This window comes from Petromyzon marinus, chromosome 4, assembly GCF_048934315.1.
Source record: "Petromyzon marinus isolate PM22_M1 ecotype Great Lakes invasive population chromosome 4, UKy_Petmar_22M1.pri1.0, whole genome shotgun sequence".
Classification (NCBI taxonomy): domain Eukaryota; kingdom Metazoa; phylum Chordata; class Hyperoartia; order Petromyzontiformes; family Petromyzontidae; genus Petromyzon; species Petromyzon marinus.
The window spans coordinates 916,263-936,376 of NC_133670.1; the positions used below are offsets into that span (position 1 = coordinate 916,263).

The following is a 20,114-nucleotide window of genomic DNA, read 5'->3' on the forward strand; positions in this document are numbered from 1 at the left end:
ATGTCTCCAAATTCGACAATTACCCAATTGTAATTACGGTAGCAACCTCTACAGGCAGACTAATGCCTGATGGTGATGACTGCATTATATTGTGAGCCTCTGGTGTGGAGGGTACGTATTGTTTACGCTCTGCTGTGCGTATGTCTTTGTGTGTGTGTGTCTTTGTCTTTATATGTGTACGTGGCGTGCTGCCCCAGGTGCGTGCTCGCCGCCTTGAAACTGCTGTGTGCCGTGGTGATGCAGGGTGCTGACGCTGCACGGGATTTGTTCGGACACTTTGATTTCAGCCACAAGTCTCTCCCATACCTTGCGAGGCGACGCGACGCCAAGGTACGTGCCCGGCGCGCATTCGCCACTCTTCGCAAAGGTTTGCGGTTTGAATCCAACTACCGCCGTCAATGATCCTACGGGTCTTCTGTGTACAGATATATAGACGCTGTCTGCTGCACAGCAGACATCAAAGATGCCATGACTTCATTCAAGAGTAGGCCTCGTGTCCTGGCAGGAATTTAAGTGTTTATGCAATTTCTACTTGTGTTGTGCAGTAGAACCACTCTAATACGAGGAATGCTGTAAGGGCTATTGCTGTTTATTAAACACTGAACTCAACACTCTAACTCACACCAGAGGTAGGTGCTCTCTATCTGGGTCCCTACCCCGGACTCACTCGTCTGTCCGGAACGGGGGCTCATCCAACACCGTCTGGCGATGAGGAGAGAGAAACCCTCTCTCAGCCGATCCCTACTGAATACTCCGGACCCCACTCTCGGCTATCCTCTTAGCTCTCTTCTGTAACCGATCCTTGCCCTGGCTCCCCACAACGACCCCGCCTTCATCACGTGGTCCCCCTTAAGTACCCCTTTGGTGGCTCCTCCCCCTAGCTCGGACCCGCCTTTGTTCCCGAAGGTACCTCTTACACCACCCGTGACATGACGTGATCCTTAACTGTCAACTCGCTTAGACCTCCCTCTGTTCGCCCCAATCATCGTTGCTCACACTACTCCTCTACATCACCAACCCCCATAAAAAAATGCAGCCGTCCCTGCTACTTACTATACTGGCCCCATCCCTTATCGGGGTCAACTGCAAACAGCCAGAAACATCAACAAGAACATTTGTAACAATAACATAACAATATCAACAATAACGATATCAATGCAGGAGAGGAGGCAGGGCCATTTGCGGGGGAATAACCAGGGTGTTTAAGGCAGAACGGAGAGTGTAAGGAAGGCCTCCATCTCTCATTCCGAGGTGCCGACCACATCGTCGGCGACAACGGATGTCTGACGATAACGGGCCCAGAAGGAGGTGCGCAATGGAACAGAGCGCTTTTGGACCGTGTATGTGCCGCCGGTTCGCTCTCACGGGCAGCATCCAGTTTGTGAGCAGGCAGTGCATCCGCTGATGTCTGTTCCACCCCTGACGGGGAAGCAGGCCGCTCCTCGAGAACTACTTGGATAGGTTCTGTGGGTGGACAAACAGAGAGCTTATGCTGCCCCGCATCCCGGCCAGGACGGCCAGGCTCATCAGACGCATCAGGCACCGGCCGCTCCGGAACTGGGGATGAATCTACAGGACAGGGCAACATATATCTTTTCATCCTAGATGGATGAACAATCCAGTGACCGGCGACCGAATCGGATGCGCACGCACTGTGGCCGGCGGACCTCCACGACCTCAACGAGACCCTGCCAAGGGCGATGTAATTTCGGGGACATCCCAATGGGCACTTGGGGGCAATGTAGCCACGCTTTGTCCCCCTTCTTTCATGGAAGCCTGGAACCCTGGTGTTTCTGCAAGCGCTCGTTAGCCGCTTGTCGGTTGGCTGAATTGTCCACCGCAGCTTCCCGTGCTTCATGCAATCTATCGAGCGTGACCTTCATCGAAGCTGGCACAGCAGATCCCTTTTTAGGTGAGCCCAGGCCCATTTGCACGTGCATCGGGGGTTCGGACTTCCTCCCGTACATCAAATGAAAGGGCGATAAACCTGTTGAGGCATGAGGAGCCAACCTATATGCAGCGAGAACGCCCGGAAGAAACAGGTCCCAGTCCGACTGGGTCGTGTTCACTTGGTGGCACAGCATGGACGTGAGGGTACGATTTAAACGCTCCACCATCCCATCGGTTTGAGGGTCGTAGGGCGAGGTACGGATTTGCTTTGTACCGAGGAGGTCACAGATCTTGAGCAATCGAGAAGAAAAATTCCGACCCTGGTCGGTCAGAAGCTGCTCAGGTGCACCCTTATCTAAAACGTAGCCGTGCAAAAAGGCACAAGTGATGGATGAGGCCGACTGATCTTGTAAGGGCCATGCCATGGGCCAGTTTGTGAGGTACTCAACCCCGACCAACAGAAACTTGTGGCCTCGCTGAGAAGTTGGGAATGGGCCTAAAATGTCAAGGGCCACAAGTTCGTTGACGCGAGAAACCTGTATGGACTGCAGTGGGGGCCGATCACGTACAGCCGGAGGCTTCCGACGCGCACAATCCTTGCAGCCTTTAACAAATAGCGCCACATCGCTTGCCATGCCCGGCCAGTAGTAGTCCCGCTTAACGGTCAACAAGATTTTGTGGGTCAATGGTGCATCAATTTGTCGTGAATTACACGAGTCAGTTTCCCCTGAAGGACTGTTGGGCACCACAATACTGTACCTCTCTAGCTCCGCATCCCAACGCATATGGAGACCGTCATGCAGGGCAATGGCCGGGTTGGTGGTCGGAGTAGAGGAATGGTTTCCAGATTTAACCCTCAATCTATAGGCGAGACCATTCATCGCGAGGGAGACCTAGGCCACAATCCGTGGGCAGCGGCGCACCTCGAAGAGGAGCCGCGTCGGCCGTCGCCACCAACTGGGGTACAGAGTCAACCGGAGCTCTGCAACGACTCGAGCCAATCGTGCTTGCGCACCCACTGTCCGGTGGCAACCTAGATAAAGCTTCCGCATTTCCGTGCTGTGTCCCCTTCCTGTGAATGACGTCGAACGCATACTCCTGCAGCACCTCCAGCCAGCGGAACAGCCGACCCGAAGGCTGGTCTATGCGCAAGGAGTATTGTATTGCGGCATGATCCGGCCGAACAGTGAACCGCCTGCCATACAAGTAGGGCCTGTACAGTTGCACAAAGTACACAATGGCCAGCAGCTCCCTATGGGTCACGCAATAGCGTTGCTCTGCAGAGGACAACACCCGACTGCCATATGCTACAACCCTTTCGGCGCCGTCAATCACCTGTGTGAGCACACCCCCTATGCCTGTGTCACTGGCATTCGTGTCTAACACGAAGGGCAGCGAGAAATCGGGGTAACCCAGGGGGGGCGCATCTGCCAGGGAATCCCAGAGCGCGACGAACGCTTCCTCCTCCTTTTTGGCCATTTGCGGACAGCGCGTGGAGTGGCTTTGCAATAGTGGCAAAATTCCGTACAAAGTGACGGTAATATGATGCGAAGCCTCCAAAATTACGCACCTCTGTGACAGATGTGGGGGTCGGCCACATACGGACACAAGCCGTTTTATCAGGGTCTGTAGCGACTCCTGATGCGCTGACCACATGTCCCAAATGGCTCTTTTGAGGTTTGAATTTAAGGTTAGCAGCACGCACTTTGACAAAAAACGATTCTAGCCGCTGCAAATGTTCATCAAATATGCGGCTGAAAACGATAACGTTGTTCAGATATATGAGACAGGAGTCCCACTGTAGTCCTGCCAAAACCATTTCCATGAGGCGTTGGAAAGTGGCCAGGGCCGAGTGGAGGCCCATAGGAAGCCGATTGAATTGGAACAGCCCCTGGGATGTGCGTAACGCAGTTTTTGATTTGGAGTCCTCATCCAATGGCAACTGCCAGAAGACCGAAAGCAAATCTCGAGTCGAAAAGAACCCCGCTCCCGAGAGGGCGTCAAGAGAATCGTCCATGCGGGGAAGCAGGTAGGCATCTGCCATCGAAAGTTTATTTAATTTACGGAAATTAACGCAAAATCGGAGACCCCCATCCCATTTCCTGACCAACACTATAGGGGCTCCCCAAGGTCTATTAGAGGGAAAGATGATGTCCGCCGCCAATATCTCACCAACCGCGACGCGGACATGATCTTTCTCTCTGGGGCTAAGGCGATGGGAGTTCAACCGAATAGGGGGGGAATTTCCCGTGTCAATGTGTAGGGACGTACGTCCGATATCGAATTTACTATGGCTAAAAACATCGCCAAATCGTTCCAATAAGTGCCCGAAGCCGTTGTCGCTCTTCAATGGATAAGAGCAAATTTTCCTGGCAAAGCCTGTCGATCCAGGAGTCGTCCAAATTGTCCCCCTCAAAAACGCCAGCTACCAACCGATCAGCTGGCGTGGCGTCTACTGCTGACTGAGCAGGGGTCGCGTGCGCCAAAATGGTACCGGCCTGTATAACTACGCGTGAAGGAGCTGCGTTCAAAACCTGCAATAAGGGTTCCTGCTCCTTCGACACGACTGTCAGGGCACCCACCACGGAGGAAGTCCGTGAAGGCGGCGAGCCGATCCTCTTCATGTGACGTGCTGACCGCGACTTGACCCAGTGGGCCACTGGCGTAGCCCAAGGTGAGCCTGGATGCCTTGAGCAACCTTTAAGGAGGAAATGTCCACCTCCTCCACAATGGGACAACACAAAACCAAGCTCCAGAGCCAGCGAGAGCAGCCGCTCCAACGCCAGGGAGTCGAGTGCTGCCTCGTCCATCTGGGGGTAGGCCGTCCGTCCCAACGCCAACAAGGCGCTGCGGAAGGCGAGAGGCGTCTCGGCCTCCCCTCGCCTCCGCAGCAGGAACCTCTGGCGAGCGTTGGAGGGCGGCTCGAGAATTGCCGCCATGCGAGCGCACGCCAGGGGAGGCGTCGCCCGATCTACTGCCGGAATGGAGATGAAGGCGGCCAAGGAGTTGTCGTCCAACATTGTCGGAAGCGCCTTGAGCGCCTCCTCCATAGGCCATCCCACCGAGGTGTAGGCCGCTTCAAAGCGGCCCAGTCACCCCCGGCAGCAGTAAAAGGTCAAACGGGCGGCAGGCAGCGCAGCTTAAGCGGCCCCGAGGTGAAGTCCGCCGCGTGCGCTGCACAAACAGCATTCGGCAGCATCGCTGGGGGAGAGGCAATGGCGCCCGGTTGCTGCATCGCACGTAAAATGGCGCCTGGTAACTGCGTCACACTCGAGGGCAAAATGGCGCCCGATTGCTGCGTGGCGCCCGGTTGCTGCGTCGCACCCGTTGAAAATTTTCCGCCAACTTCAAACGTGGCGGGTGAAGAAGTGGCGGGAAGCGCCCGTTCCCGCTCCAACACCACGATGGGCGCGCGCGGCTGGGCTCCTGCCTCCGAAATGAGGGAGACGAGGCGCGCGGCGGACTGCAGCAGTTGGCCGAGCTGGCTGGTGAAGAGCTGCCAGTTCTCCGGCAATGGTGAGTGGCCGGGTGCGGCACCCTCCTGCAGATGGTCGGCGGGGCGCATTTCCGGGGCCCCGGACTCCGGGGACGTCGTAGGAACTTCCTTCATGCTGTCTTCGTCCTCCGACTGCACAATGGGTAGGTTTTTTCGCTTCGTAGCCGACTTGGACATGGCGATGAAGTTTTGCGGCCACTTATGACTCCAGTAGAACCACGTGGATATGAGGAATGCTGTAAGGGCTGTTGCTGTTTATTAAACACTTTTGAACTCAACAATCTAACTCACACCAGAGGTAGGTGCTCTCTATCTGGGTCCTTACCCTGGACTCTGAACAGTACCTGGTCCTGCCTTTGGCTATCCTTTAGGACTCTCTCACTCGTCTGTCCGGAACGGGGGCTCATCCATCACCGTCTGGCGACGAGCAGAGAGAAACCCTCTCTCAGCCGATCCCTCCTGAATACTCCGGACCCCACTCTCGGCTATCCCCTTAGCTCTCTTCTTGCAGCCGATCCTTGCCCTGGCTCCCCACAACGACTTTGCCTTTGTCACGGGGTCCCCCTTAAGTACCCCTTTGGCAGCTCATCCCCCTAGCTCGGACCCGCCTTTGTTTCCGAAGTTACCTCTTACACGTGATCCTTAACTGTGAACTCGCTCACACATCCCTCTGTTCGCCCCCTCATGGTTGCTCACACTACTCCTCTACACTTGTATGCTTTATTTTCATTACTTATTTTTTGTGATTTGCTTACCTTTACTCCAATGTTGCAATTCTATCGTTTTTTGTTTTGTTGTAAACCAAACTAAAAATATTAAATTTTACCAGGTAAGGCCCACTTAGCTATATAGTTATATTTTTAGAAGCGACCTGGCCACAAATTATAATCCAATGAAGTGGCTTATAGTATGGAAATGTATTAGCAGCCAAATGCTATAAACTTGCTCACCCGTCCTGACTGGACATCTGATAAAGAGCTTCATCATATCTCGTCGGATTCCTCCTCCAGGATAAATCAAGATTTTGATTATTCTGATGGTTAAACATTTAGAAAAATCGCACCACAAATAACTCCATGGGAATGTAACACAGCAACACCACCCTCAACTGCAAAAACCTGGCAAGACCTTCCTGAAACAATAAAAAACAAGCCTTGAGACTCATTGAGGCTTTTCTGAGTAAACCAACGTAGCAATGAATAATTAAGTTCACGACTCCTGTTTGTGCATGCGTGGTCCCCAGCGCAAAGAAGACATCCGCATGGCGTACGTGCGTTTCACCCTCTCGTTTCTCATCAGCGGCGATGCCAACACCGTCCGCCAAGTCCTGGAGCTTAAAGGTGAGCCTGGCCTGCGTTATGCTGGCGCGCATCTGAAAAAGTGCGCAGCTGCACGAAATGAAAATCCAAAGAGCCGAGGAGCTCGCGAGCAACCTGAGTCACGTGCCGAGCACTCTGAGGGAACTTTGGAGGAGGGGTGAGATGTTAACTGCCTCACTTAGAATACAGGAGGTCGTGGGTTCGATACCGAAGCTGACGCTTGTATATATTTGGAGTTTGCATGTCTCTCTCCCCGTGGTCAAGTGGGTTTTTCTTCGGGTCCTCCGGTTTTCTCTCCACATTTAGAATCAACATGCTTTCAGATCGTTTGGCTGCTCTAAGTTTCCACATGATAAGCCACTTCGTTGAGCTATCATGTGTGGCCAGGTCGCTTTTGTATGATAACTACATAGCTCAGTGTGCCTTACCTGGTAAAATAATCAATTAGTTTAACTTGCCGAGCTGTTCAACTTTGGGGAATCTCAACGAACCCTGGCCTGCTCATGAATAAATGTCACTGAGGCATCTGCCTGTAGCTACAGTGAGTCCTCGCTTAACACGGGGGATTCGCGTTCCTGAGAATTTCCACATGAAGTGAATTTGCGTTAAGCTCGAGTGATTTTTCCTGTAAGGAATAATGGTGAAGGTCGGGATACGCTTTCAGTCCATAGTTATATATTTTTCTCTTGACAGTGCTCTGTTTAACAAGTTTATTTTTAGATGTGTTGTGTTTATAGAATATTTCTATAAATATACTATGTGTGACAGCCATTTATTAAAATGTAAAGTGAGAGAGAGAGGTGCTATAGTGCCAGTGCTACAGAGCAAGTACTATAGTGCCAGTACTATAGTACTATAGTGCCAGTACTCCAGTACTATAGTACTGCAGTTCCAGTACGACAGTGCCAGTACTATGGTACCTGTACTACAGTACCTGTGCTACGGTACTATTACTACAGTGCTACAGTGCCAGTACTATAGTACTGCAGTGCCAGTACGACAGTGCCAGTACTATGGTACCTGTACTACAGTACCTGTGCTACGGTACTATTACTACAGTGCTACAGTGCCAGTACTATAGTACTGCAGTGCCAGTACTACAGTACGACAGTGCCAGTACTATAGTACTGCAGTACCACTACTCCAGTGCCAGAACTACAGTACCACAGTAGCAGTATTACCATACCAGTACTACAGTAATACAAGTTACTCAAATGAGATGACATATAGCAGCAGCAACATCGCCCCGCTCTTCGAAAACTTAAGTCTGGTAAAGAGTTTTGCTGGGTGTAAACGAGTTGAATAATCACATTTAATTTGCATTCTTGCTTATTTCAGCTGATCTCTATGATTATCCAGCACAGTAAGTCCTCGTTTAACACGGGAGTAGATACGTTTCTCAAAAGTGCCGTGTTAAGTGAAAACAATTTCCCCATAATTGGTATAACGATAAAGTTTGGCGAGACACGATGTACTATGACGCACACCACGCTGTGAGATGGCGGGACAAATGACTGAGGGTACGCCGCCGTGTTACTGTATCAATCTGCGTATCACTGTACCGCTCAGCCGTACAGCTCAAGAAAGTATTTCGTCTTCGATCACTCAGAAAACGCGTTATAACAGTGCTGATTCTGCGTAATAACGGTGCGTGTTCCACATTGTAATGGGCGCGTTCCGCGTTGTATACAAGTGTTCCCTAATGTAAGAACCGCATTATAGCGAAACGCGTTATAGTGTCAACAAGGATTTTCCGTGCTGCATGCCTGCGTGTGACTGTCTGACCTCTGCGTGTGGGTCTGTCACGGTGTCTGTGTAGGCAGGCAGTTTAAGCTCCGTATTTTTGTTTCAGATTTCCTGATTGATGTGTTCCGCGCCGGGCTAAAGGAGGACCGAGTGTCCACCGTGAACCTCCTTCTGTGCACGCTGAGACAGAAGGTGACCCAGCACGCTCTCCCTCTCTAACGTACACCGGGTGTAGTTTCTGCATGGTGTGCGAGTGTTTAAGGTAAACGCGGGTGTAGTCTCTGCGTGGTGTGGGAGTGTTTCGTGTACACGCGGGTGTAGTCTCTGCACGGTGTGGGAGTGTTTCGTGTACGTGTAGTCTCTGCTGTCCACGTGGTGTGCGAGTGTTTCGTGTGCACGTGGGTGTCGTCTCTCCTCTCCGCGCGTCATGAATGCTCCGTGTCCTCAGGTCGTTGAAAACCCGGGCGTGAGCAAGACTCAGAAAGTGAGGTTCTTCACGGCAGCCATCCTCAACCAGATCGCCGGCGTGTTCAAGTGGGACGGCGTGGATGACGTGAGCGACGAGGTGAGAGACTCCGCGGCGTGTCGTCTTCGTCCAGCGAGGCGATGCCAGCCCCTTGCAACGAGAGCAGGTTCACAATCCAACACGTTGAGTGTATGTGTGCGCCAGCCATTCTCGTGGCGCAAGGTTGTGGCAATGGAAGCTGCTGGTGTGTTTCACAGACAAGGCCTGCAGTACAGCAAGTCCCCTGCTTAACGCGGGGGGTTGCGTACCTGAGAATTGCCGCGTGAAGTAATTTTGCGTTAAGTGGGGGGGGGGAGAGTGATTTTTCCTGTCAGAAATAATGGTGAGGGTGACGTTTCAGCTCGTAGTTTTATTATTGTTTTAATTTGACAGTAAACAGTTTTACAGGTTTTTTTTATAAATGTGTTGTATTTACATAGTTTTTCTATAGATACGCTATGTGTGACAGCCATTTATTTAAATGTAAAGTGAGAGAGAAAGAGATTGCGAGTTCAGGAGATGAGGGAGTGAGATGATGCTACGCACACACAAAGATGATGCCGGAACACAGACTGTACTACAGTACCGGAGCGCGTTCTGCATTATAACGACGCACGTTCGGCATTATAACAGTGCTTTCAGCATTATAACGTTGCACAGTCCGCCTTCTGCAAAATGTGTTGCCTAACGGAAGAACTGCGTTATTACGAAAACACGTAGTGTGTACACCGCGCGTTAAGCGAGGACTTGGCGAGCGTACTTGGCGCTGTGCTTGTGCTCAAGACGACGGATGGGAGCGAGGCGGGGAGGGCGCTAGTGTGCGACTTGGCCTACGACTTCTTGCTGCATCTCTGCTGCTCGGTCAAGACCGGAATCGCCTTTCGGGACCCCAGCCTGGGGACCTCCTCCAGGTGAGGAGGAGGAGGAGGAGAAGGGGCCGCGGGGGGGTGGATTTATGCACACCTTATCGCTCACAAAAGTGAAACTATTATTCGTGGCATTGGTTTAATATTCAAGCAAACTCTGGACCAGTTTTGACATTCATTATCTCATCAGACAGGCACGCTCACGTCCTGTTTTGAGAATACAGGAACTCCTCTGTTAGAAACGCCACCTATTTTATATTTTTTTCCATTTAAGACCACACAGTGTTGATGCACGAATATACGTTGAGTTTTTTTGTGGTTGTGCACCACTAACAACGTGGTTTCTATCAAAGGATCCATCACAGGGTCGTGTGCGTTCTCCAGCATTGCCGTGCGTAGCATCGCGTGACTCCCCGCGTGCTTCTTCCATTCTCCCATCAGGAGCGGCAACCTGACGCTGCTGCAGTTGCTGCTGGACCTCCGCTCCTCGGTGTGCGAGGAGCCCTGGGCGGGACGCCTCGCCGTGGAGCTGCTACGGGCCTGCCCCGACCTGCTAGGCCGCTACCTCCAGCAGACCGACATCAGCTTCGTGCCGCGCGCGCGCTCTGCCTGGCTGCGCAACGTGCGCTTCCTGCGGCAGGTGATGGCGCCGCTCACCCCCCGCTCCCCTGACGCCATGTGTGACGTCGTATGTGACGCCGTGTGACACCGTGTGATGGCGCGTGTGACGGCATGCGTCGCTACGTCGGAATGAAATCGATTATCTACGTTCTCTTTGCGGGCGATCGTGCAGTTTGAGTGCAAAGTGAGTGTTCTGTGTGTATTTTGGGTAATGACTGTTGTGTGCGTGTGTTTCACGTTATAACAGCGTGCATTTAGCGTTATAACAGGCACATTTTGCATTATAACGGCACGAGTTCCCTGTTTTAACTGCCTTGTACCGAGTTATAATGGTGCACCTTCCGCTTTCTGCAAAAAGTGTACCCTAATGGTAGCACTGAATTATTGTGAAAAGACGTTATAGTGTGAACATCACACGTTAAGCGAGGACTTTCTGTACACCACTGAATAGACAGAGGCACTCCGAGGATCGAACCAGCGACCTCTGGGGGGTTGCGAGTCTGGCGTCCAACCATTCCACCCACTGCATTGGCCGCCTTCACATCTTTGTTATAATGGTCATGTCCGTCGCCAGCATTTGCGCAGCAAATCTGTTGACTGCGGAAACTAGGCGACCGGGTATCCCGATAACTATTAACTGTTTTTCTAGATAAAGTCTACTGAGCTACGTAGCTATTTTTCAGAAGCGACTTGGCCACAAATGAAAGTTCAACAAAGTGTCTTATCACATGGAAATGTATAGCAGCAGCAAAATACTCTAAAACGCATGTTTCTCAATATGGAGGGGAAAACGGGAGGACCCAGAGAGACATGTAAACTCCAAAATATTCAGGTGTCAGGATCGGGTTCGAAGCCACGACTTCCTGCATGCCAGGCAAGGGAGTTAACATCTCGCCACTGCAGCGCCCAACGGAGGTCAATAGCCTCCGTGTACATTGTGTCGATCCCCACTGAGCGGCATGTCATATAGCGTGCTAACCGGCGCATCCATCCCCCCCCCTCCTTTCAGGTGTACGAGGCCCAGCCGCTTGTCTCACCGCTGTTCGACTTGCCGGAGCGCTTGGCCCTGCCTCGTGCTGTCGCCGTGGTCATGGTGACGACCACCCCCCCGGTGGCCACCCGGGCGATGCTCACGCAGGGCCTCAACGTGAGCCTCGCATGGTTGCATGTTTGCGTGACAGCGTCCACCGCTTACTTTGGGCTGCGACGTTTATTGGCCGCGATTAAACGCTCGCAACAGAACGGTTAAAGTGAGATTCTGGCTGTAGATGGCAGTCAGGCCTAGATTTAGGCACAAGATAAGTTAGCTACAGCTTAGGGCTTCACATTATGAGAGGCCTTTAATCCGCCGAAAAATGTTATTCAGAAGTTTTAAGTTTTGCTTAGTTGAAAAATAAAATGTTTATATTCATTCCGATATGAGAAAATATACAGAAATTCCTCGATGGGGCCTCCTAACCCTTTCCCATTCCGAGACATCTGCAAGTTGCAGGGTGGGGTCCCGTTCACCTCTGAATCTTGGAATACGCAAGCGGCTCAGTGTAAATTTTATTTAGAGAGGCCAAGCGCCATTGTTTTTAAAGACACAGTACTTGCCCCAGAGAACCATAGCGAAACGACTGCACTCGATGACGGTTGACGCCAAACTGCCTCCCGAATTGCCTTGTGAGAGCCTCAGTACCGATAAAGTTATTTTATTTTTAGTTTTTCTTCTAGTTTTGTTTTGATGATATACACATACAGCATTGGAATGGAATCGGAAGAAAAACTGCGGTTGGGGTAGTGATAGTGTTTGGGGTGGTGATAGGGGTAGTGATAGGGGTTGGGGTAGGCCTGGTCGTAGCTGGGGAGCAAGGAGTAGCAGGATGATGATGATGGGCTAGGGCAGAAGAGATGGGTTTTAGAGTCTTGGCACTGGGTGAGGCTTTCCTGGGTAAACCAGCGTAGTCGTAATAGTAGTGACAATAATAATAATAAAACCCATTGATCACAGCGGCAACAGCTGGGATGCATCTGTGACTCTCGCGCCCTGACCCGTCCGTTGGCGGCCATGCGCCCGATCATGGTGTCCCCATGCCCTGTGCCCTGCAGGTTCCGCACAGCGTGGTGAGGCACACCACCCTCTCGCTCATCTCGCTCATGCTGACGCGGATGCTCGGCAGCATGGAGCGCTGCGGTGCTGGTGGCGTTGGTGACGCATGTGATGCCGGCGGTGGCACCGCCGGTGGGGGAGGTGGCCCCTACTCTCCGCGGGAGCTGCAGGAGCTGCGCACTGCGATGTCCGAGGCCATCGGCAAGGTGCGCTCCACGTGGTTGGAATGCGACGAGCCTCGTAAATTTTTCACCGGTGTGGCATCTCTGAGATGCCAAGCGCCATCCGCTTCGCCGAGGGGCATTAAGCAAAACTCCCTGCAAGTCGTTGCTGCTGAGCGGAAGATCGTGAGCATTTATCCCTCTGGTGGTGTCGTCCCTGCCAAAGGCACGTGGATTTTTTTTACACTTTGTTCTGGATTAGCAATGGAGATGCACTTCCTCATCTGAGCCGGGAGATCTCACTCAGCAGTCATTTTGTGATGGTTTGTGGATCACTCCATATTCACTCTGTGTGTTGTTCACTCTGTGTGTTGTTTTACTCTTTGTGTTGTTTACTCTGTGTTGTTTTACTCTGTTGTTTACTTTGTGTTGATTATTGCATGCATTATTTACTCTGTGTGTTGTTTTAATCTGTGTGTTTTACTCCGTATGTTGATTACTGTTTACTCCATGTGTTGTTGACTCTGTTTACCGTGTGTGTTGTTTACTCCATGTGTTGGTTACTACCTGTTGATTACTCCATGTTTTTATTTGCTCGGTGTGTTATTTACACTGTCTTTACCCTGTGAATTGTTTTCAGTTGCTTATTCTGTTTACTCTATGTTTTACTCTGTTCTTTGCTCCATGTATTGGTTATTCTGTTGTTTCATCTGTGTCGTTTACTCTTGTTTACTCTGTGTGTTGTTTACTCTGTGTTTTGTTTGTTCCAGGTGCTGCCGGATGTGACGTCCCTCATTTCTGCCTGGAATCAAATCTCTGGCCCGGCGAAGGCTTCAGAGGCTGTGCCTGCCCAGGAGCCGGCTTGTGAGAAGGACGAGGGGAAGGGTGAGAGACGGAACGCAGCACACAGGCCCCAAGGAGACGGAGCGGAGTGGCGTACAGTGCCGGCTGCTGCTGCTGTTTTGCAAGAGGGTGGGCGTGTGTATGTGTGTGTGTGGGGAGCGGTAGTGAAGCGGTTAGCGCGCTGCTCTCCACAACCCAGCGACCTGAGTTCGATTCCCTCTCATGGTCAACACCAGTAACGTGAACCGGTCCTGGGCTTCCCCTAGGTCAACTCGGCCTCAAATTAGTGCCCGGTGCGGTGTTTAAGCATCATCACTGGAAAGACAACAAGTGGCCGGGTGTGGTGCTGACCACCCCACGCCCTCGTGTGCCATGTCGGCCTTCATTGGTGCTCGTTAACAGCACTTGCCCCGACAGTCTGTTGAAGGCTATACGGGGGATCTTTGTCTTTGGAGCGGTAGTGTAGTGGTTAGCGCACCGCTTTATGAACTCGACAACCCGAGTTCGAATCCCGCTCACAATAGCAGCGGTGAATATCTGATCTGGTCCTGAGCCTCCCACAGGCGGACTCAGCCTTAACGAGTACCCGGTGCGGTGTGCAAACGTCAGCATCGGGGAGAACAAGGCGACCTCGTGTGCCGTGCCGGCCCATTCATAGGTGCCCACCGATCATTGGCGTTCTTCCCGGCAGTCAGTAGCATCTCCGCCGTGGGGACCTCAGCTGGTCCTGCGGAAAACTCAACGTTTGTAAGTGGCGCACCGGTTGTGTGTCTGTGGTCGTTGCGGACCGGTCGCCGATCGCTCCAATTTGTCCCGCCTCTGTGGGTGTGCAGAGCTGGGAGAGGTGCAGGAGATGCTGCTGAAGGCGGAGCTGCTGCACGTGCTGCGCTTGTATCAGCAGGTGGCCCCGCACCTACTGGCGCAGAGTTCCTTTGACTTCAGCAAGCTGCTCGTCGGTGCGTGGAGCGATTTAGCGTGGCGCGTTGAGACTCAGGGGGGGGGGGGGGCGGGGGGGGGGCTGTGGGGGGGGTTGCCCAAAGGGATTGTGTCGTATTATCAGTAACCACGTGAAGAAAAAAGAACAAAAACATAAAAATCCGATTAACCGGTTCACCACACGGACAGACACTTCCCGCGCAACCGGTGGGTGGCGGTGTCGCGGCACCGATGCTCGCGCCTCACGGCCAGTAGGGTCTGGGTTCATTTCATGACTAGGGCGCATTCCGTGAGGAGTTTGTGTTCTCTCTCTCCCCCTGTTCTGGGTAGGTTTCTTCCAGGGTCTCCAGTTTCCCTCCAATTGCTAAAAAACACGCACAGTGTAACAGTTATTGGCCAAGCATCCCAATGCTGAATGATTTCCTGCAAATTACTCAACTGGGATCACACATGGCAACAGCAACATTGCCCCCCTACTGTGATAAACTTGGCAGGACCCTCCTGAAAACAGTTATTGAGACTCAGTGAGGCCTATCCCTAACCCTGAGTAAACTAACATAATCACATATTGCCCAGGTCCGTTTGTGTGCATGCTACTGTCGTGTGTTTTACTTTATGTGGCTGTACGTGTGTGAGTGTGTTTCTGTGTGTGTCTTTGTCTTTGGGGCAGTAGCACAGTAGTTAGCACGCTGTGCCATCAACCCGGTGACCCGAGTTTGAATCGAGCTTCCCGCCAACACTGGTGACGATCTCTGAACCGGTCCTGGGTCTGTCTTAGGTTGACTCAGCCTCAAATTAATACCTTTATGAGATATGTAGTAAACATCGACACTCAGGAGACAAACGTGGCCATGCGTGGTACTGGCCACCCACCCCCTTGTGTGCCAGGCCGGCCTTCATACGTGCTACTCGCGAACAGCACTTGCCTGGGCAGTCTGGTAGAGGCTACACAAATGATACGTGTGTCTGTGTCTTTGCTGCAGGAGTCACAAGCGAGGGCACCCCACCTATCCTGCAGTACCGGACCCTGCAGCTGATGCTGGCTCTGCCTGTGTCTCGCTACGCGTGGTTTAAATGCCGGGTATGCACACTTACTCAGCACCGGAAGTCAATGCCCTTCAACAGAAACTTTCTGAATCGTGTCAATAATCGCAACACCGAAATGGGCAGCAAGGTCTATGTATGTTTGTATGTTGAACTTCTTTCGCACCATACGTAGCTAACTGTGCTAATCAGAGCTGGTGCTAAATGTGGTTGAAATATGCTCGTGTCAAGTTAAACAAATAATCCAATTAAAGCTCTGCATTGCTTCGCTAAATGGCGGCGCGTTGGTTCGTGCGTTTACAGATGACCGATCGTTAATTGCATCGGGCATTTGTGTCTGCTCAAGCTATTCTCTCATTTTCTTTGTGTCTTTCGGTAAAGCCACGTAGATAGAAAAATCATAAAAATATCACGACGTTTCGATCGCAACACAAGCAATCGTCATCAGGTGAAAAAAATATAGCTGGAGAGCTGCTGAGGCAGGATGTTATATAGGTTTGAGATGGGTTTAGCCCAAGGGTAAGTGGGTGGGGCTAGAGATGGAATTTGCATGTAAATGTAAGATCGGAGAGCTGATATACTTCCACGACAACGCAGTTGTGGAGGTGACCATTGTATTGTGAGAGATTTGCATGTCAATGAAAGTGTAGTGAGTCCAACTGAGTCGCAGACGTTGCTCCTTTTAGAGGCAACACATTTATTTGTAACACAAGGGGTCACTGCCCCTTCACCAGATACAGCTTAGGGTGGTGACCACCCAGCTAACTACTCTATACAGAGGAGTTGCTGCTACGAAGCGTCGGGTCCCTTCTCGGGTCCGCGACCACGTGTTTGCCTCAAAGACGTAGAGCTTCCAGCTTGAGATGTAGGCTTCAGCTGGTGGACGTGGAGCTTAAGCTTGTAGAATGCAGCGACCCCGGTCCCTCTCAGGGACCCGCCTTATATCCCCCTGCGGTCGGGGCCGCTCCGCCGTTGGCCTTGCCCGCCTTCTGGAGCCTTCTAGCTCCCTCTCGATCCCTCTCGAGAGCTCTCCCTGGACACGTGATCACCACCTAGTCCCCCCACCTGGGGGCCTCTCTATGAACACTCTAGATCATGTGTCTGCGGGGTCAACCAGAGTGCCATGGCCCGGGGCAACTCTGCCCTTGGGCTGACACCCCTCCCGCTCCCCCTCGTGGGAGCCCACACCGCACGCGATGCGTGGTGCCCGCGCTATCCAACGCTCACCAAGCCCCGCTAGGGCTGGTACTACACCCGCCCACAGGGTGTATGCGATGACGGTGCATCACGTGCCATGGCCCTCTCAGGCCGGCACCATACAGTGACATCCCCGATGTCACTACGTAGGCGAACCACCGCAACGGTGGCTGTGCTAGTGAGACATCCAGCTCGTTAAAAAACGAGGGACACCGCCAACTCGAGGACAAGGTGCAATGGTGGCTGTGTTAGTGAGACATTTAGCGTGTATGCAACTCAGAGAGTCGGAAATAACTGCTAGCATCGGCAGGTAGGATGGAAACATCACAGCCAGTTATGACTTAAACTGGTTAATAACGTCCTTCCAATGATATCTCAGTTTGTACCCATCTCAGTTGAAATTGTGTCTGTGTTTCAAAGATGGGGTCACATCACGAATTTTATGTACTGTGTTGAATCGAACCTGAATCTTGGGTTTGCTCATGATGTTGGAAATATTTTGGTAACCCCTGCTGTGTATGGCAAGGTAATAGTTTTGATTGGGTTCTCAGATTATTCTTTCCCAACGGTTGGGGTAATGGTTGTGTAGTTCGAATATCCATTCATCTTGAGGGCTTGATGAGTGAATTATTCTGGGAAGGATGGTGGTGGGAGTCAGGTTTTAGGTAGGCATCTGTATGGGTGGCTTTCCTGTAGACAGAGTGTGTGTTTCGATTAACACATTCAAGAATGGTAACTTGTCAACCTTTTCCACCTCCGTGGTGAATTTAATGGCTGGGTGTATGGAATTGATGTGGTTGAAGAATTGGCCCAGCGCTGGTTGGCCATGTGGCCAGATGACGAACGTGTCATCTACGTATCTCTTACACGAGGAAGGACGTAGGGTGGATGCCTGGATGGCATCTGTCTCAATTTTTTCCATGAAAACATTGACTTCAACTGGAGATAAGGGCGAACCCATTGGGTTACCTTCAACTTGTTTGTAGAATGTTCCATTCCAGGTGAAGTAAGTGTTGGTGAGGCAGTGTCTAACCAGGGCCGGTACATCAGCATTCAGTCTTCAATGATTGCAATGGTGTCAATGATTGCAATGGTGTCAGGCACAGGAACTTTGGTAAACAAAGATACTACGTCAAAACTGACAAGCAAATCACCTTGAGATAGTGAGATGTCCTTAACTAGAGATACCAAGTGGGCTGAGTTAAGTACAGCTGAGGTGGTCTTACCAGTGAATGGTTGTATGGTCTCAGACAGAAATCGGGCCAGTTTGTAGGTGGGTAGGTCAATGGTGGAGACGATAGGCCGGAGGGGTGTACCTTCTTTATGGATTTTTGGTAAGCCATAAAATCTGGGTGGTCTAGCAGCAGAGGGTTTTAAGGAAAGCCGCTTGGTTGGTTCGTGGAGGTATATCAGCTCTCTGATTTACATGCATATTCCATCTCTAGCTCTGCCCACTTACCCTTGGGCTAAACCCATCTCAAACTTATATAACATCCTGCTTCAGCAGCTCTCTTATATAGATATTTTTTCACCTGATGATGATTGCTTGTGTTGCGATTGAAACGTCGTGATATTTTTATTAATTTTCTATCTACGTGGCTTTACCGAAAGACCCAAAGAATATGAATTCCTTTCAGTAATGAAAGCTTTAAGTCAAGATTTGATCACCTCAATGTTTTGCTTTTGTTCTCTTTGTGATGTGGGTTGTACTTACAAATGAGACTCTTTCCTCTCCTGCTCTCTTGAGTTCTCACCCCGGTTACACGCACTGAACGTGAGATGATGTCAGATGACACGTGTGCCATGTTCGTGCCTCTCTTGTTCAGGAGCTGGTGGAGGGGGCGGCGGACGGCACGCTCGACGGCTCTGACAAGTCGACCTTCTACCTCCTCCTGCGCATGTTCGTGTGCAGCGACCACCCCCAACTGCAGAGCGCTACGCAGCAGCTGCTAGTCAAGGTGTCTCCCCCATGCACAAATACAAAGATCCCCCGTATAGCCTTAACAGACTCTTGAGTCAAGTACTGTTTGAGAGCACCTATGAAAGGCTGGCATGGCACATGAGGGGGTGGTTGGCCACACCACGCCCGGCCGCCTTTGTCTCCCTGGTGGCGATGTGTGCACACTGCACCAGGTACTCAATTGAGGCCGAGTCGACCTTGGAGAGGCCCAGGGCCAGTTCAGATAATCGTCACGGGCTTTGGTGGCCACTTGCGGAAATCAAACTCGGGTCGCCGGGTTTGCAGCACTACCCCTGCACACAGCAACTGCTGGTCAAGTCATAATGGTAACAATAATTGAGCGTGCTTTCGGTGTTTGTGCCATTCTTGCAGCGTGAGGCAATCACGATCTGCGGTAGTTTCCTCGTTGTGGGAAAAGGTGCCTTGCGTAATCCCAATTTTAGTCATTTGTGACGTGAATTATTTTTTCAAACTTTATAACTTTGGGCCATGACATCGGCACGCAATTGCCCCACTGATTTCAAACGATGGCACGGGATCTTTAACGTCCACTGCGAAGCAGATGGCGCATGTTATTTTACAGTTAATATGCACTGCAGTATCAATAATAATACAGTAGATCATCGATTATATATATTTATCCGGCGGCTTCGGGGGGAAGGGAGCGCCCGATTTAAAAATAACGCCAGATAATCACACCATTATTTAAAATAGATTATTTTTGCACATTCTTGCATAACATTGTTTTTAGGTGTTGTTATATGTTTCGTCTGTATTTTAAATTTGTTTACCATATGAAATAGGCATAAATAAATATAGAAAGACAAAAATAATCATCCTGCTGTAAAACGTTACTCTGTTTACTGTACCATACTTACCACTCCAATCTCGAAGACTCTGCATGGGGTGATGTACGTACTTCGCTCTTGGTTCAACAACTTGTGTTTGACGATCACCAGACTGGTACAGCCTCTAGACTGGTGCTCCGGCGAATGCCGAATTACACATACTTTTCTCTGGATCGCACAGTATTTGCTGTTTTTATTACTGTAGTTATTAGCCTTGGAGAACGTATATACGTGCAGTATTTTCATATTTTTTTGTTTGTCGTGTATAATGTAATGTATATAATATTTGACACTGAAATTAAGCATATATACTTTTTGTCACACGCATGGTGGTGATTTCTGAACTGGTACAGCCTTTGGAGCGGTTTTTGCCAATTTCACTTGATCGGCCCAGGACCACTAGATACATTTTGGAGCTGGATAATCCTGCACCGGATAATCGATGAAGAAATGTACAGTAATTAATTTCTATATAGCATCGGTCATGTAAAACTGCATCTCTCAACGCTGTACATAGCGTGCCCAAACCAAGGTCAACTCAATTAAAGGCTGTAATAAACAAAAAGGTTTTGTAATGGGTCTTAAGTCGT

The 20,114-nt window shown here is 50.9% G+C and overlaps 1 protein-coding gene across 3 annotated transcripts in view; it reads left to right on the forward strand.

Moving 5' to 3' along the window:
- Nucleotides 1-20,114, forward strand: part of URB1 (URB1 ribosome biogenesis factor) — a 67,586-nt gene that overhangs the window by 5,008 nt on the left and 42,464 nt on the right. For all 3 annotated transcript variants that reach the window (XM_032946575.2, XM_032946573.2, XM_032946574.2), the window contains exons 5-16: nt 198-330; nt 6,630-6,726; nt 8,558-8,643; nt 8,900-9,016; nt 9,740-9,867; nt 10,264-10,462; nt 11,453-11,590; nt 12,535-12,741; nt 13,467-13,581; nt 14,373-14,495; nt 15,459-15,556; nt 18,543-18,674. In XM_032946575.2, the coding sequence (XP_032802466.2) occupies nt 198-330; nt 6,630-6,726; nt 8,558-8,643; nt 8,900-9,016; nt 9,740-9,867; nt 10,264-10,462; nt 11,453-11,590; nt 12,535-12,741; nt 13,467-13,581; nt 14,373-14,495; nt 15,459-15,556; nt 18,543-18,674 (1,573 nt within the window). The remainder of the gene's footprint in view (nt 1-197; nt 331-6,629; nt 6,727-8,557; nt 8,644-8,899; nt 9,017-9,739; nt 9,868-10,263; nt 10,463-11,452; nt 11,591-12,534; nt 12,742-13,466; nt 13,582-14,372; nt 14,496-15,458; nt 15,557-18,542; nt 18,675-20,114) is intronic.